Genomic DNA, 16,623 nt, shown 5'->3' on the forward strand with positions numbered 1-16,623 from the left:
GTTCCTGTACCCTCGGCGCTGCAGGTAGCGCAGCACGACCCGATCGAGCGCGTCGTTTTCGCTCGGCGTCTCTTCGCTCGGGTGCGACATCGAGCGCGCGCGCGCGTCGCGCGACGCGCGCGCGTTCCGCGCCGCGACGACGCGCGGTCGAACGCGCGCGTTCTGCGCCGCGCGCGGCGACGAGTGCGGCGATCGGGCGTCGACGATCGAATTCGACCGCGGGCGACGAGAATCGCGACACTCGACGGCGCGCCGCGACGATGGAGATCGTCGCCAACGCCCTGGTGTACGTCGGGGGGTATGTGTTCTTGGTGTTCATGGCGGTGTGCCTCGCCACCGGTGCGTGCGACGCGCGAACGCGCCGACGACGCGACGCGATGATCCGATTCGTTGGGTGACGATGGCGCGGCGACGGGGGGCGCGGTGGCGCGCGCGCGAGGCGTGGATCGCGGCGATGAGACGCGAGGCGCGGTGAGGCGCGCGCGAGCGCGAGGACTGACGGACGACGCGGCGAACGCGCGACGCGCGCAGGGTTGTACTACCTCGCGGAGATGGTCGAAGAGTACACGCGGTTGACGAAGAAGGTGCTCGATTGGTCGATCAAGGCGTCGTACGGGTTTCACGCGCTGCTGTTCATCGTCGATCGCATGCCGTTCTTCGCGTGCGCGGTGAGTTGTTTGGCGCAGTTCGCGTACTCGCGGATGTTGAAGCGGTTTCCGTTCATAGACTTTACGAGCGGAGAGTTTTTGGGTTCGCTCGCGGCGATGGGCGCGACGCACTGGGTGTGGGTGCGACACTTTCACAGCACTTATCACAGCACCGAGTACGTGCTCGGCTTTTTCTTCATGATCGTCTGGTTCGTGCCGTTTGGGTTCTTCATTAGCATCGCCGCGAACGAGAGCGTTTTGCCGGGCGGAGCCACAGTGCCGGGGGCGCCGAGTAGCGGCAACCTCGGTGGATACGACCCCAATAGAGGTGGCGGCAAAAAGACGAGGAACGCGTTGTTGATGCTGTTAGATACGCTCAAGTTGTACTGGACGCGACTCAGCGAACGCTTCATGCCCAAAGGCGGCATCCCGGGAACGTATCGCGATACCCATCAGAAGGGATGGTAAGATCAGCGAGACGCGCGCGCGCGTGATTTGAACGACCAACGACATTGCAATCGAATTTATTCTATCATCGCTCGGCGCCAGAAATGAGGGACTAAGGTTTTTGTTACACGATGCGCCGTACACGCACGCTACGCCGTCACTTGCGAACTCAGCTTGGCGTTGAGCGAACGCAACACGCTCAAAGAGCTCCCTTGAATGAAGTGCTGCTTCACCGCGTTATTCGCCATCACCACCGGATCGATACTCGTCGAGCGCTCAGGCATGAAACCGCCGGTACGCTGCATGGCTTCGGCTTGCGCCAACAACGGTTGCAACTGCTTCGCCGTGTGCACGATTGCCCCCGCCGCGTTCAGTCCCTCCTTCACTCGCGCGTTTTCCTTACCAACCGCCGCCGTGATGGCTTGAATTCTACCAACAACTTCAACGTGCGATTCTAACTCCTTGTCCAACGCCTTACACTCCTTTTCACTCGTCGTCTTCAACGCCCTCGCTCGAGAGATTCGCGCTCGCAGCGAGCGCAACTCCCCGTCCAACGCGCTTTCCTCCTCTTCACTCACGCTCGGCAGCGCGTCAATCTCTTCCACGCGCGACTCATACTCAATCACTTCGCTCGGAATCGCGAAGCACGCCGCTTTGGCGTGCGAACAGAACCGATTAAAGTTGTCGCCAATCTTCAACTGCAGCTTCGCGTACAGCGCGTCCAAACCGTGCTTAAACGCCGCCTTCGTGCGCTCATCCGGGTCCGTCTCCTCGTTCAAGCACGACTCGAGCGCGTCGAACCCTTCGGCGGCGTAATGTTCCACCTATTCGCGTCGTCACGTCGCGTCGTCAGTCCTCATTCGCGCGTCGCGTCGCGCATTTCGCGTCGCGAGGGGAACCACGACGAATTTGAAATTTTCAAACCGTCGCGCGCGTCGCGTCGCGCGTTCGAGCGCTCGCGGGCGACGCACCGCGTTCGTGATGTCATCGCACACGTCTTTCGAGCGTTCGCGCTGTTCGCGCGCGCGCGCGCACGGAATCGGGTCGGGCATGCGCGCGCGATTATGCGGCAACAGCCGGGCGTTTGGCACCAACACGACTAGACTACGGCTATCGCTACGGGTATAGCGCGTCGCGGGCGTCCGCGTCCAACGTCAACTCGCGATCGCCGAGGTTGACGTACCAATAAATAGCGCCAGAAACGTACACGAAGGCGATGACGGCGAAGACTAAGGACCAGGAATCGGAGGCGTCGAGGATGGCGCCGCTGACGGGCACGGCGAGCGCGCCGGCGAGCGTGGCGGCGGTGTTGCCGGTGGCGAAGACCATGCCGGCGTGTCGAGGCGCGATGTCTAGATGCGAGACGCTCACGCCCGCGAGTGTCAGGGCGGAGAGCGCGAGACCGAGGTCTACGGCGACGGCGGCGAGCGTGGCGTTGCCTTCGGCGAGCGGCGACGCGGCGACGAGGAGGCACAGCGCGGGGCCGAGCGTGCCGGCGCACTGCGCCGCGCGTCTCACCGTTTTCACCCGCACGTTTTTGTTGTGAATGAGGTCGTCTGCGATGATACCGACGCCGAATCCGAGGACGCCTTGAAGAATGTACGGCGCGAACGTGAAGGCTGGGAGGTCGGCCAAATCGACGCCTTGCGCCTCGTTAAAGTACGTCGGCAGCCAACTCAGAAGGCCGTACATGCCCCAGCTCTGCGTGAATTGCGCGACGCAAATCGCGCGCACTTCCTTGCGACGTATCAGCTCCGTCCAAATCGCGAACGACGCCGGCGGCTTCGTCGCCGTGGCGCTCGATTCCGCGATGAATCGTCTCGTCTCCGCGTCTTCGATTTCATCGTCTACGCCGCGCGGCTCGCGATGGTCCGGAAGTGCGAACCAAAACGGTGCCCACAACAGCGCGATCGCGCCAAAGCTATAAAACGCACTCGGCCATCCGAACTCGCTCACTAATCCCGGCGTCACCGCGAACGCGAACGCCGCGCCCGCGTAGGAAGCCGCAGTCACCGCCGCCACCGCCGTCGACCGCTTCTCCCTCGGCACCTCTCTCGCGATGAGCGCGTGACACGCCGGAAACGCCAAACCCTCACCCATGCCCAAAATCACCCGCATCGCGATCAACGGCGCGATCCCCGCGCGCGCCGCCGCCGGCGTCAGCGCCGTCGCCGCCGACCACGCCGCGACGCCCCAACCCAGCGTCGTCTTCCCGCCCGCTCGATCCGCCCACCGTCCTCCCACGATCTGCGTCGCCCCGTATCCGTAAAAAAACGCGCTCAGCACCAACCCTTCCTCGAATTTATCCCACCCGAACCCATCCTTCATCGCGACGATCGCGGTCGAAATGTTTGAGCGGTCCGCGTAGCACGTCGCCACCGCGAACGCGCACGCCGCCGTCGTCCCGAGCCAGGCTCGTCCCGCGTCCGCCTCGCGCCGATCGCGCGCCGGCGCGTCGCCGCCGCCGTCGCCGTCGTCGTCGTCGTCGCGCGCGAGCGTCGCGAGCTCGATCTCGCGCGTCGCGCGCGCGTCGTCGTCGTCGCGCGCGCGCGAGAGTTCGTTACGTCCTCCCGTCGCCATCGTCGTCGTCCCGCGCGTCGCGCGCGTCGCGCGCGTCGCGTCCGCGCGCGCCGCGCGATTCGTCGTCGACGCTCGCGCCGCGCGCGTCGACGCGCGCGCGAGCCCGCCGACGCGAGACGCCGCTCGAGCGCGCATTCGCCGCCGCGCAATGCCGCGCGACGACGACGACGCGCGCGCGGCGCCGCGCGCGAAGCGCTCGAGGACGCGCGCGGGCGCGGGCGCGACGCCGGAGATCAGCGTGCTGATGCCCGCGCGCAACGCCATGCCCTGGCTCGCGGCGTGCGTGGAGAGCGTGCTGACGCAGCGCGACGTCGCGCTCGAGCTCGTCGTCGGCGACGACGGCAGCGACGACGGCACGCGCGAGTGGCTGCTGACGCTCGAGCGCGCGCTCGAAGCGCGAGACTCGAACGCGTCGAGCGACGCGGGGACGCGCGCGAGCGATGGGTTCGCGGAGGACGCGCTGACGGGGGACGCGACGCGGGCGCGGAGGCGAGGCGCGGAGGACGTCGCGAGAGCGGCGTCGAGGACGTGCGAGATGCGCGTGCTGTTGCTCGATCGCGACCGGGAGGGGAAGAGTCCGAGTGGACAAGGGTTGGCGCTGAACGCGTGCTTCGAGGCGTCGCGAGGAGCGTTGGTGGGGGAGATGGAGTCGGATGATTTGCGGCCGCCGGACGCGTTTCGATCGCTCGCCGACGCGCTCGAGGCGAACGCGGAGTGGGACGCGGCGACGTCGCGCATCGAGCTGTGTGGGACGGAGCGCGAGGGGATGAAAAGGTTCGAACGGTGGCAAAATGGCTTGCTCGAACCGCGCGAGCTGGCGCGAGGTCGATTTATTGAGATTCCCGCGCTTCGCGCGTCGGCGCTCTTTCGGCGAGCCAAGCTCGAAGAGTTGCGCGCCAAGACGCCCGAGGGGGCGTTGTACAGAGACTTGTGGCGCACGGACGACGGCGCGGTGTCGGATTTCGCGACGTGCGCCAGAGGAACGCCGGCGCCGGACGCGCGTCCGCATCGATGGTGGCCGGTGGATTCCGACTTTTGGCACCGCTGGTTTCACCACGGTTTCACCGTCGGCAAGGTGCCGCGCGCGCTGTATTACTGGCGACAGTACGACGCTCAATCCACGCGCACACACTCGCGGTGCTCGCTCGAGCAGCTTCGTCGATGCAAGGCGTACTTCCTCGTCGCCGCCGCGCTCGAGGGCCAGTTTTCCGCGACGCCGTTGCGCGAAATTCGCGTGTACAGCGTCGGCGAAACCCTTCGCGCGTGGAGCGAAGCCGTGCGTCGAGAGATCGACTGCCAGTGCCCCCGACGCCGTCCGAGCGACATTCCGCGCCTCATCGTCGCCCCTCGCGCGCACAAACCCGCCGCACTGTGTGCGTCCGGGTTTCTCGCGCGCGACGTCGACTCGGACGACGATTCCGTCCTTCGCGTCTTCGCCTTTGGTTCCGAGCGACCTCGCGAGCGCGTCGCCGCCGCCGTCGCCGCGCTCGCGCGTCCGGACCGTTTTCCCCACGTCTTCGTCGCCTAGCCCTTCCCGTCGTCGTCGACTTTGTATCGCATCCCACGATTCCGCCCTCGCGCCGCGCTTCGGTCCCATCGCGCGCGTCGTCGACGACGCCGCGTTCGCCGGTCAACCGTCGTCGTCGCCGCCGTCGCGCGTCGCGGTTCGCGCTGCATTGCTCTGCAATCCACCGAGCGACGCGCGTCCGTCGTCACAATCGAGCGCGCGTCAGAATTCGACCGCGGATCGCGCGAACGAAAGAAAACACCCTCGCGCGCGCGCCTCGCGCCTCGCGCGACCCGAACGCGCGCGCGCGACGCGACGCGCGACGCATTCGTCGCGGCGCGAATGTCGTCGCTGCGCTGGACGCCCGAGAGTTTACGCGCGACGATTCGCGATGCGGACGCGCTGAGCGCGCACTGGACGCGCGCGAGCGCGAGCGGACACGGGACGATTCGAGGCGAGCACGCGGTGGCGTTCTTACGACCGAGCGGGTTGAGCGACGGCGCGTTGAGCAAGATCTGGAAGGCGGCGACGCGAGGCACGGGACGGCTGGCGTCGGCGAAGGAGCTGGGAGAGTGCTTGGAACTCGTGGCGCGGGAGATGGAGGCGCCGAACGCGGCGTTTGTGACGCCAGGGGCGGGAGGGGAGGGAAAGAGCGTGGGAGGCGGGATCGTGGAATCGCCGAGGACGCCGGCGAGCGCGAGCGCGACGACGGTGAAGGCGGCGCCCATGACGGATGCGGAGCGAAGGAAGTACTTTGGACACTTTCGAACGCTCGATGTGGAGGGAAAGGGCGCGGTGAGCGTGGATGGAGCGGTGAAGTTTTTATCTAAGGCGGCGCTGCCGATGCTTTCGGTGCAGTTGTGCGTGGCGAGGGCCTCGCGCGGGGCGTCGACGGTGGATCGAGAGGCGTTCGCGGCGGCTATGCACGATGTGTACGCGCTCATTCGCGCGCAAGGTAACACACCGGTGACGCCGATGATGACACCAAGCGCGAGCGTGGCGCCGAGCGCACCCGTACCGTCGGTATCGGACGCGAGCGTTTCCAAACTGGAGGACAACTTTTTTGCGAGCGCGGGCGCGCCGACGCTCGGCGCGAGTGCGCTCGAGGCGACGAGTGCCATGTCGCTGGATTCGCTTAATGATAGCGGCGAAATCGAACGACTAGAACGCGAGTCTCAGGCGCGAGCGGAGAAGGCAAAACGCGAAGTACAAGCCGCCGATGCGAAGCGGGCAGCCGCCGAGGCTCGCATCGCTCGCGCGCAACGAGCCATCGACGCAGCGGACGAGGACGTCAACGCTGCGCGCGCCGCCGTCGAGGCCGCGGAAGCTGAGGCAGAGCGAATGAAGCGCGACGCAACAGCGCGCCTCGACAATGCGCGGCAGCAGCACGCGGAGCTCGTTCAAAAGGAGAGCCGGGTGAAGGCAGACGCGCAACAGCTCATCGCGGCGAAAAAGGCGCAGTACCAGTCAACCTTGGCGGAGTACGAGCGCTTGAGGGCCCAAGTTGCCAACGCTTCTGCTGTTGCGGCTTTACCAGTGAAAGCGATGCAAGACAAGCTGTCGAAGATTGAAGCCGAAACGCGCTCGCTTAAAACGCAAACTGATAAAGCCGCCGCTGACGCTTCGCAAGCGCTCATGAAGCGAGCGGTCGAAGTCGCCAAGGCGGAGCGCGCGAAAGCCGCAGCGATGCGAGAAATGCAAGCCGTGGATGCCAAGCTCGAAATGGAGACTAGTCGAAGTCAGAAGCAGTTGGAAGCGCTACAAGCAGAAACCGAAGCGCTCATCGCGAAACGTGAAGCCAAAACGGCGTCGCATCCCGCGGTGATGGAAGATCTCAGCGCGAAGATTCAAAAGTGCAGAGAAGACGCGGTGAAGGAAAAAGAAAAAACGGAAAGTACGATCGCTGCGTGCGACAAGGAGCGTTCTGATCTCGAAGCGAAGGTTTCGCTCGCGAAAGCTGAACTTGAAGCCGCGAAATCTGTCATGGACAGCGATTTGGCCACTCACAAGCTCAAGCTCGAAGAGAAGAGGACGTCGCACGAAGAGGTTTCCGAGGCCGTTAGACAGGCCCTGGAGAAGCGCCGCGCGTTGGCGGAGAATCAAGCCATGGAAATGTCCGTCCTCGACGACAAAATAATCGAAGCTGAATCTGCGCTCAAGGCAGAAGAAGCGGCTTTCGACGCACAGGAGCAGTCGCACCAAAAAGAGATGTCTACGAAGGAGGGCGTGCTCGCGAACCTCAACTCAAAGATTGACGCGATGCGAGCGCAGATGGAGGACAAGTATCTCATGTCTCAGCAAGCTCTCAGTCAAATCGAGGCGCGCATCGATGCCGCGGAGTTGAAATTCGAAGAGCAGCAACAAGAGATGGAGCTTGGAATGGCGCGGTTGGGGCAAGAAAGCGACGAGTTGACAGAGAAGCTGCGCGTGGCAAAGGAAAAAGACGAACAAAACGCCAAGGACAAGGTTCAAAACCAAGTGCTCGTTGCGTCCAAGCGCGCGGAAGTGGAAGAGCTCAAACAAGAAATTTCTACCGAGTCGTCGCGAATCGAACGCGAGGTGTCTGAAGCGCAGACCGAGTTCGCGACTGCGAACGCGGCGCTGGATGCGGAACGATCGGCGTTGAGCAACGCTCTGCAAAAGTTGCGAGAGACACTTCCCAAATCCGCCGCGGTGCTCGCGCAGATTGAAGCACTTCGTTCTTCCAAGGAAACCACAGAGTTGTACCGCATGGAAGCCGAAGACACCGCGGAAAAAGCGATGACGTCTTACGAGGAAGTATTGCGACGACTCGAGAATATCGCGATGCAAGAGGCGGAGAACGCAGCCGATGCCGGCGAACCCCTATTCGCCGACGCACAAGCCGCGCTCGCAAGCGCAGGTGCTGTGACTTTTGATTCAAACAGTTTCCAACCCGCGGAAGGTCCTGGGCACGAACGACTTCCCTCTTTCGTCGATTTCGAAGTTTCCCCGGTGATGGAAACGAAAACGCCGACGCTTGACGCAGACTTTGGTGAGCCGTTTGGTGCGTCGGATGCGTTCGGAGAGCCCGACGACATCTTCGCGGCTGGCGGCGGCGACGTCTTCGCTGCGCCGCCCGCGACGGACGTTTTCGCGACTTCCAATGCGACTGATTTCGATGACGTGTCGTTCACCATGGCACCAACGTCGGAAAGCCAGTTTAGATCTTTCTCTCTGGATGAACCGGAACCCGAGGTGCCTCCAGCGGACGACTTTGCGGCTGCCGAAGAGCCGATCGAATCCTTCGGCGCGTTTGAAGAATTTCAGCCCGAAGCAACCGGTGCAGATAGTCCATTTGAGCCGTCTGCTAAGAGTGAACCCGAGGTGCCTCCAGCGGACGACTTTACGGCTGCCGAAGAGCCGATCGAATCCTTCGGCGCGTTTGAAGAATTTCAGCCCGAAGCAACCGGTGCAGATAGTCCATTTGAGCCGTCTGCTAAGAGTTTAGAGTTTACCGGTGCAGACACTTTCGAGCCCATGAGCGATGAAGCGCGTTCTCCGTCGGAAGATCCATTCGCCGTGAGCTCGCCGACGGAGGAGAGCGCGCCGGCGTTTACAACTTTCGATAACCAAGCGTTCACCTCAAACGATGACCAACAATGGCAGGACGATTTCGCCTCCTCGCCACCGCGGGAAGAATCATCTTGGAACCCGGACGAATCTACAGATGATGCGTTCGCGACTGCTCAGAAACCGAGCGCGACGTTTGATAGCGGCTTTGAAGCGAACGAATCCGTGTTTGCGACGCCGAGCGCTCTGGCGTTTCAAGGTGGGAATGAAGGTGGATTCTCTTCCTTGGACGAAAGTTCGGCGGCACCACCGACGCCTGCGGAAGACTACACGGATGCGCGAGACGAAATGGAAGAGGAACCCCACGAATTGTACCCGATTCCTCCCGAAGACTTGTCTCGCAGCAACGCCGCTTGGGAAAAGCTTCGAGGCGACGCCAACGCGCCGGGCGTGACGGGCGAACAAATCGTCTCTCTCGCGACGAAGACGGGCTTAGATAATTCCGACTTGGCCGTTATATGGAACATTTCGTGCACCCCCGGCGCGAGCGAGTTGAGCATGCACGATTTTGCGCTTTTCATGCACTTTTTGAAGCATCGTGTCAACGGCGGCGAGCTCCCGTACGAAGTCGACGCCGAGCGTCGAGCGTACTTTTTGGGCGCTCCAGAGATGATCGAACAACCACCGTCACCACCGACAATTTATGCAGAGACGGTTGAAGATTCGGATCAAATGCCCGCGCCGTCGACGTATCAAACATCATTCAACGAAGCGTCGACGTCAAACGCCGCTTCGGCGCCGCAAAACGCCTCGGGCGACCGTCTGAGAATTTTCATCGAGTCCGTCGCCAACGTCAAGGAGGCGAGTAAAATGTCCTCCGCGCACTTCGGCGTCACGCTCGTCGACGGCGAAGGCACGCCCATCGAACCGTCGCAGAACACTCCCATCGGCGTCCAAGTCGGTCCCGACGACGTCATGCGCGTCCAAGGCGGCGTCACGTTGAACTCCCTCCCCGCCGAGTGGCCCGAAGGTTCCGCCGTCGTCCTCGAGCTTCGTCACTACAAGCAAAAGGAAAAGAAAATGTCCACCCGGTGTTGGTCGTTCATGGAGAAAGAATCCATCCGTCTCGGTTTATTCGGTCTTCCCCTCGCCGCCAAGCCCGCGGACACGAAGCGGCGCAAGGTGAAACTGTACAACAAAGGCAACCCGGATTTGAAAATTCGTTTCTCCTTCGTCGGTCGGGACGAGTGATCGCATCTCTTGTAACCTCAACCTCGCATTTTCGCGTCAATCGTCGTCGTTCGCCGCTTCGCGCCGCTTCGAGTCGCTTCGCGTCTCGTCGTCCCCTCCTCCGCGCCGCGCCGTCCCTCAGAATTCGCCTCGCCGCGTCGTCCGGTCGTCGCGCCTCGCGCGCTCGCGACGCGCGCCATGCCGTGGCACGACATTCTCACCGCCGGCGTCGACACGTGGAGCGATTACGACGACACCGACGACGAGCGCTGCGCCGTCGATTTCGCGCGCGACGTCGGCGGCTCGACAATCGACGACCGCGCGACGTCCGCGCTCGTCAACACCGCGTCGGAGGAGGATCTGAGAGCGAAGCGCGCGTGCGCGAGCGATCGCAGCAGCGGAGAGGACGCGCGCGAGGGCGCGGAGGGAGAGAAAACGACGCGACGAGGCGAAAGGGAGGACGCGCGCGAGGGCGCGAGACGCGCGAACGATCCGACAGAGGCGACGAAGGGCCACGGTGAGGGTGATGGCGCCGAAGGCGCGAAAACGGGCGCGTCGAGAGAAGATTGGGGGACGAAATTAGGATTAGACGCGGGATGGCGAAGCGAACGGAGGGATTTGGAATGGCAGTGCTTGTGGATCGAATTGCGCGTGCGAGAGATCGGTAGGCACATCGAACGATACGAGAGTCGGTTGGAGACGATGAAGGCGCGAGGGGAGACGAGCGGGCGAGACGCGAAGGAGGAGGAGTCGGAAGACTTCAAAAATGATGGGACGCGCGGGGATTTACCGCGCAAGAGGTTGCGCCGCGGGAAGGCGACGCCGCGCGCGCCGGTGATATTGGGACATCCCATGTTCGCCGCTTTGGAAAACTCTGGCTCGAAAGGTGGTCGGGCGGCGAAGAAGAAGACGATGCCGGCTCCGCAGGAGCCGTCAACGACGACCACGGCGGAGTTGAGCGGGTCCAAGGCGTTGGGGTCGGGCAAGCGAGAGAGTTCTGAAGACAACCCTAAGTCGTCCGAGGAGAAGAAGCGCAAAGTCATGGAGGCCATCGTACCGAAAGAGACGAACTCAGACAGCGACATTTCCACCACCGCTTTGTACGAGCAAATCGACGCCGCCCAAAAGCGCGTGGCTTCGCTCAAGCAACGACTGAGCCAAACCGCGCCCAAGTTGTCGCAAAAGAACTCGGAGAGCAAATTTAAGACTCCGGCGTCGAAGAGTAGAGGCGACAAGCACGCGGCGGAAAAGACTCCGGGGAGCTCTGGCAAACGTGGAACGAGCCGAAAGGCTGAAGCGTACGACATCAACAACGTCATCTCGGCGCAAGGACCGGCAAAGTATGTCGAACGCGCTATTCACGAAACCATCGCTACGCCCAAGGTTCGCGCGGCGAGCACGTACGTCTCGCCCGCGCAAATCGCGACGGACGGCGAATCATCCGATGAGGACGTATCCGACGCGGTGTACATCGAGCGCCACGCCAAGCTCGAGGTCGACGAGCGCGCGGCGCGCACGCCGCTCGCGCGCGGAAGAAGCGCCCAAAAGCAACCGCCGACGCCGTCGGGCAAGCAAGTTTCCCTCTTCGACGTCGACGTCGACGACGCGTCGCCGAACTCCACCGCGGAAGCGGCCACGACGACCCTGACGAACTCGAAGTGATCGAACGCGCCGTCGTCGACGGGAGTTCGAGTTGTAGTGACCAAAACTTTTGTTGTACAACCGCCTCGCGACTGAAACGTCCCCAGACGCCGACGCGCGCCGCACGCCGCGCGCGCGCGACGTCGCCCGGTCCGATGCTCCGCGCGGCCGCGGTCGCGGCGACGACCGCGCCTCGAGCCATCGCACCGCGCGCGCGACGCGGTCGAGGCGTCCCGGCGACGCGGCGAACGCGCGTCTTCGCGCGCGCCGGCGGTGACGACGACGCCGACGACGACGCCGACGACGCGCCGACGCCCGCGGGGAAGTTGGACGGGGGGAAGTACGGCATGGGCGGCAGAATCGACGACGCGCTGGACGCGAGCACGAACGAAACGAGCTTCGTGCTCGGCGGATTTCTGTTGACGTTGTCAGCCATCGCGTTGTTCGCGTTCGGGCCGCGGCCGCCGACGGAGTATTGATTGAATGCATTAGAATCGCGCGCGTTGTAGACACAGAAGATACAGTACATTGTGACAAAGACGCGCGCGACGCGCCGCGGCTATTCATCGGCGCCCGAATGGGCTGACGCTGAGTCCCATGACTTTCGCGCGGCGGCGAAGCTCTTCGTCGGAGGTTGGTTTGTACGCCCCGGGAGGAAGTTTCGGCGCGGGTCCGTGCGTGAGGCGGATGGCGACGCGCGCGCGAAGTCGTGGCGTCGGTAACATGCCTCGATGTCGCCCCGGCGAGTCAAACTCGTCGTCTGAATCTTTGTCCTCTTCTTCTTTTTCATCTTCCTCTCGTTTTTCATCTTCCTCGTTCGCGTGTTTCGCCTCGGAGAACTCCATCCAGTTTTCTACGGCTCGTTTCATCGGCGTCAAATCGTCGACCGTGGAGTAAACAAAGGGCGCCGGCGAGCACTTTTGACTTTCGCTCACGTATCTCGTCATCGCCGTCCGCGCGACGGAGACGCGGCGCTCCGCCGCGCGCGCGCGCTCTTCCAACGCTTCAACTTGCTCCTTGTCCAAGACGTCACCAATCGATCGCATTTCGAGCTTGTTCTCTAACATCGTCACCTTCGCTTGCAACTCGGTGTTTCTGGTCGTGGAATCGGCGAGCGCGGCGCTCAGACGCTGCGCCGTCGCAACACTACCGCACTTGCACGGCATTTCGCCTGATATTAAAGCCTCCGGCAAGCTCAAGCGTTGCGCGAGCGGGGCGTTTTCGGACTCACTCGCTCGCGCCTGCGCGGCAGCCAACGCAGACATGATGGACTCTTTTTCTTCCGCGGCGTGCTCGGCGTTGCGCGCCATTTGCTCCTTGAGTTTTTTCACTTCGGATTCAATCATCAAAAACTCCTCGCGCAACGCGTGAGCCGTGGCCTCTGCACCATTCGCGCGCTCGTCCGCGGTGTGGCTGCACCGCTCGAAAAATGCCGCGCGATCTTTAATCTGAGCGAGTTCGCGTTCGCGTCGTCGTTCCGACGCTTCCTTTGTCTTTGCGAGCTCGTCCTGAAGCGCGTCGAATTCTTCGGCGTGCGCTCGCGTCTCGCGTTCCATTTGCGTCTTGGCGATGTCAAGTTCGCGACGTAACGCCAGTATTTCCGCATCCTTCGCCGTGATCTCTCGTTTGTGCACCGCAGATTCCTCGACTTCGGTCTCCGTCTGCACAACCGCGTTGACGAGCTTCGGCTTCTCCGCCCGCGTCTCGCGCAATCGCTTCGCCTCGGCTTTCGCCGCGACGAGCTCTACGTCACGCTTGTGCGCGTCGAGCCTCAACTTCGCGTTCTCCTTCTCCGTCTCCTCCACTCGCGTCGCCCATTTCTCTTCGCTCGCTTCCTCCAACGACTTCGCCCACGCGTTCCTCGCCGTCGCCTCCGCGTGCGCCAACGCGAGCTCGGAATCCTTGACGTTTTCCAGCACCACCCGCAGCGACCTCGCCTCGAGCGATTCCTCGTAAATCTCCTCCAACGCCCTCCGCTGCGTCGCACTCAGCACCGCGTTCGCCCCGATTCGCCCCAACACCTCCTCGAACGCCTCCACCGCTTCGAACCCATCCTCGCGTTCCGTCGCCGCGCGCCCGAGCGTCTCCTCGCTCGCGCTCCTCGCGCGCGCCAGTCTCGACTTCCCGCGCCTCCGCGCCTCTCCCGGCGTCCGCGCGCCCCCTCCGTTCGCCGCGAACCTCTCCGGAGAATTTTTATCCAGCACCGCCAGCGGCGAGCGCAGTTCCGTCGTCCCCAGCTTCGCGAGCGTCGGTCGTCGTCCCGCCGTCGTCGCCATCGTCGGCGACGCGATCGCGACCGCGACCGTCCCTCGCGCGCGCTCGCGTCCCGCGCCGTCGCGGTTCAGGTGCGCGTGCGCTTCCATCGCGCGTCGAATCGCCGCGCGTCGGTCGAGCATCGCGCGCGCGTCGTCGGCACGCGCGCGCGCGACGGTCGCGACGAACTGTGACGATTGACGTTCCCCTCCGTCGTTCCCCCGATCGCCGGGACGAGGGAACGACGGGGGAGCGCGCGACGCGCGCGACGCGAAAAAAAATCGAACCGACGGCGCGGTCGCGATCGAGCGACGCCGCGGTCGCGACGCGCGCGCGGGTCGCGCGGCGTCGCGGAGACGCGACGCGCGACGGGGCGACGTCACTCGGTGACGCCGTCGAACGACGACCGTCGCGAACGCGAGGCGACGCGATGCGCGGCGCGCTCGCGGCGCGCGAATCGACGGCGCGACGACCGCGCGCGACGACCGCGCGCGCGCGCGGGAGACGCGCGCGCGCGCGCGCGGGACGACCGACGCGGGCGAATCTGGTGGATGATTTCTTGGCGACGTTTTTGCCGCGCGAGGTGAACGAGGCGCGGCGAGAGATGGAGTACTTCGACGGGCCGGGAGGGATGCTGGCGAGGATCGTGCCGGGACGCGAGAAACCGACGGTTCGAGCGCCCGAGGTGCGAGGGGACGTGGTGTTCGATTTCGGGGAGATGTCGGCGGAGGCGTTCGCGGCGACGTTTAACGCGCTGAACGACGTCGTCATGGGGGGGGCGAGCGACGCGGCGGCGACGCTGACGAAGGATGGATTCGCGCGGTTGGCGGGGGAGACGGAAGACGTGCGAGGTGGGTTCGCGTCGGTGAAATCGCGAGACTTTGATCGGGCGTTGGATTTGAGCGCGTACGAGGGGTTGAAGTTGACGGTTCGCGGCGACGGGAAAACGTACAAGTGCATTTTGTACGACACGAACGACTCGTTTAACGTGGCGTTTCATCAAACGTTCGTCGCGCCGAGGGACGTCACCGAGGTGAAGCTCAAGTTTAGCGATTTCGTCCCCGTGAAGCGCGGTCGAGGCGTGGCGACGAACGACGCGGAGTACCGAAAGACGAACGGTGGGAAAATCGTCGCCATGCAGTTCATGCTGAGTAAATTCGCGTACGGCATGGAGGAGAAGAACGCCGGCTACGCCCCGGGTCCGTTCGAGTTCGAGCTCAAGCGCGTGGAGGCGTACAGGTGAAAGTCGACCAGCCCGCTCGCGACGTGTAAATCAACATCATTCTCAAATTACAAGGCGTTTTTTCATCGCTGCTGCACCGAGCATCGCGTCACCTCCGCGCGGAGGCATTTGTGAAGCTTCGTCGCGAGCGCTTCGTCGCCACCGCACATATTTTTCAATACTAGCGGCGACATGCGGACGAACTGGCTTCCCGTGAGCGTGGTCGGTACCTTGACAGACTGAAACGCCCCTCTCGCCGCGCTCGATAGCCACTGCGTCACTTCTTCGCGGCTCCATTTCACGGGGGCGATAAGACGCTCCGCCGCGACCTCGGTGACTTGACCAGTCTTTGCGTCCACGCGAAGCGTCGCGGCGACGTCCTCTTTTTCTTCGGCGTATCCCTCGCTGTCTTCGTTGCCCCCGATGGCGTTGATCGTTTTCAAAGTCGCGAGAGAGTGCTCGGTGTCGATAGACGCCGGTGACATGGTGCCGATGACGGCGACGCCAGCGTCTTCGCGCACGAAGCACTCCGCCAGGACGCGAGTGAGCGGGCTGTTCCGGTACGGCACGTGCACGTTTGAGTTTCTAGCGCCCGAAAATTTCAGTCGTCGGAAGCGCACGCACTCTTTCAGCGCGTACAAGCTCGCATTAATTTCCGCCGTTTCCTTTCGCTGCTTCTCGTTGTGATGCGTATTGTCCTCTTTGCGTTCGCTTCCTGCACAATCCACCAACGTCAGACGACCCATCGATCCATCGGACAAAGTAACGGTGAGACGCATGACTGCGTGCGATCGAGACGACGACGCGTTACACTGCGTCGCACTCGTTTGTCGACGAGATTTGCCCTCGTCGATGACCTTTTTCAAGTCGCTCGCGCTCGTCACGACGGGTTCCTTCGCGCCCATGAGTTCGACTTCCATCTGCCCCGTGAGCGCGTCGCCCTGCTCTTCGAACAATTCTTTCAGTCGAATCTCCACTCGACCAGGTTGCAGCAAGTCCACGCACGCCTTACCGGCGATTTCGAAATACGACACCTTGATGGATTTCGCCCCCGCCGCGGCGCCGTCGCCGACGAATAGCGCCTCGATGGCGTGTTTCTCAATGTTCTCCATCGTGTGCGTCTTCCCGCTTCCCGTTTGGCCGTACATGAATAAAGCGCCGACGCCACCTTTAAGCGTACCCGCCACGAGAGGCGCCGCGCTGCGATCGTACACATCGTGCTCTTGCGCGTCTTCGTCAAAGACGCCGCCCGAAAGCGTGTACGCGCAGTGCTTGACAAACATCCTCTTCAAATCGGCGTGCATCTGGCAGTTGTGCACGACAGCGGTTGATCCACTCTTCACGCTCACGACGTCGTACTCGCCGCGCTTCTTCTCGGGATCGAAAAGTGGACGCTTTCGCGCGTACACGTTAATCGCTCCGGGCGCGCTCGTCTCGGCGCCCGTCTCGGCGTCCGACGAATTCGTGAGATTCTTGTCACGCCAACGCTTCACCGACGCCGCGAAAGGGACTCGATTCATTCGCCTGCTCTCGCGCTTATCGAACATTTGACGATGCACCTTGTC

The 16,623-nt window shown here is 63.3% G+C and overlaps 10 protein-coding genes across 10 annotated transcripts; 6 read left to right on the plus strand and 4 right to left on the minus strand.

Moving 5' to 3' along the window:
- Positions 1–518: 518 nt before the first annotated feature.
- On the plus strand, positions 519–911 carry OSTLU_7649 (predicted protein; the record flags this gene model as incomplete). The annotated part of the gene is made up of 1 exon (XM_001419950.1): positions 519–911. A coding segment is annotated over one exon (393 nt), but the record flags the coding sequence as incomplete, so codon positions are not given.
- Positions 912–1,243: 332 nt separating this feature from the next.
- OSTLU_26189 (predicted protein) lies at positions 1,244–2,146 on the minus strand (the record flags this gene model as incomplete). Its single annotated transcript, XM_001420125.1, has 2 exons — positions 1,244–1,918; positions 2,066–2,146. 2 exons carry the CDS (start codon positions 2,144–2,146, stop codon positions 1,244–1,246), a joined length of 756 nt encoding a protein of 251 aa, XP_001420162.1.
- Positions 2,147–2,210: 64 nt separating this feature from the next.
- Positions 2,211–3,674, minus strand: OSTLU_37881 (MFS family transporter: phosphate/sugar; the record flags this gene model as incomplete). The annotated part of the gene is made up of 1 exon (XM_001420126.1): positions 2,211–3,674. The coding sequence occupies one exon, from the start codon at positions 3,672–3,674 to the stop codon at positions 2,211–2,213; it is 1,464 nt and encodes a 487-aa protein (XP_001420163.1).
- A 244-nt stretch (positions 3,675–3,918) lies between these two features.
- OSTLU_26191 (predicted protein) lies at positions 3,919–5,202 on the plus strand (the record flags this gene model as incomplete). Its single annotated transcript, XM_001419951.1, has 1 exon — positions 3,919–5,202. One exon carries the CDS (start codon positions 3,919–3,921, stop codon positions 5,200–5,202), a length of 1,284 nt encoding a protein of 427 aa, XP_001419988.1.
- Positions 5,203–5,523: 321 nt separating this feature from the next.
- On the plus strand, positions 5,524–9,983 carry OSTLU_26192 (predicted protein; the record flags this gene model as incomplete). Its single annotated transcript, XM_001419952.1, has 1 exon — positions 5,524–9,983. The coding sequence occupies one exon, from the start codon at positions 5,524–5,526 to the stop codon at positions 9,961–9,963; it is 4,440 nt and encodes a 1,479-aa protein (XP_001419989.1). The 3' UTR covers positions 9,964–9,983.
- A 157-nt stretch (positions 9,984–10,140) lies between these two features.
- Positions 10,141–11,604, plus strand: OSTLU_93360 (predicted protein; the record flags this gene model as incomplete). The annotated part of the gene is made up of 1 exon (XM_001419953.1): positions 10,141–11,604. One exon carries the CDS (start codon positions 10,141–10,143, stop codon positions 11,602–11,604), a length of 1,464 nt encoding a protein of 487 aa, XP_001419990.1.
- Positions 11,605–11,738: 134 nt separating this feature from the next.
- On the plus strand, positions 11,739–12,062 carry OSTLU_26194 (predicted protein; the record flags this gene model as incomplete). The annotated part of the gene is made up of 1 exon (XM_001419954.1): positions 11,739–12,062. One exon carries the CDS (start codon positions 11,739–11,741, stop codon positions 12,060–12,062), a length of 324 nt encoding a protein of 107 aa, XP_001419991.1.
- A 590-nt stretch (positions 12,063–12,652) lies between these two features.
- On the minus strand, positions 12,653–13,636 carry OSTLU_17109 (predicted protein; the record flags this gene model as incomplete). Its single annotated transcript, XM_001420127.1, has 3 exons — positions 12,653–12,678; positions 12,815–13,569; positions 13,605–13,636. 3 exons carry the CDS (start codon positions 13,634–13,636, stop codon positions 12,653–12,655), a joined length of 813 nt encoding a protein of 270 aa, XP_001420164.1.
- Positions 13,637–14,440: 804 nt separating this feature from the next.
- Positions 14,441–15,079, plus strand: OSTLU_17110 (predicted protein; the record flags this gene model as incomplete). Its single annotated transcript, XM_001419955.1, has 1 exon — positions 14,441–15,079. The coding sequence occupies one exon, from the start codon at positions 14,441–14,443 to the stop codon at positions 15,077–15,079; it is 639 nt and encodes a 212-aa protein (XP_001419992.1).
- A 383-nt stretch (positions 15,080–15,462) lies between these two features.
- On the minus strand, positions 15,463–16,473 carry OSTLU_10150 (predicted protein; the record flags this gene model as incomplete). Its single annotated transcript, XM_001420128.1, has 1 exon — positions 15,463–16,473. A coding segment is annotated over one exon (1,011 nt), but the record flags the coding sequence as incomplete, so codon positions are not given.
- Between the last annotated feature and the right edge of the window lie 150 nt (positions 16,474–16,623).

Source organism: Ostreococcus lucimarinus, chromosome 10 (genome assembly GCF_000092065.1).
Source record: "Ostreococcus lucimarinus CCE9901 chromosome 10, complete sequence".
NCBI lineage: Eukaryota > Viridiplantae > Chlorophyta > Mamiellophyceae > Mamiellales > Bathycoccaceae > Ostreococcus > Ostreococcus sp. 'lucimarinus'.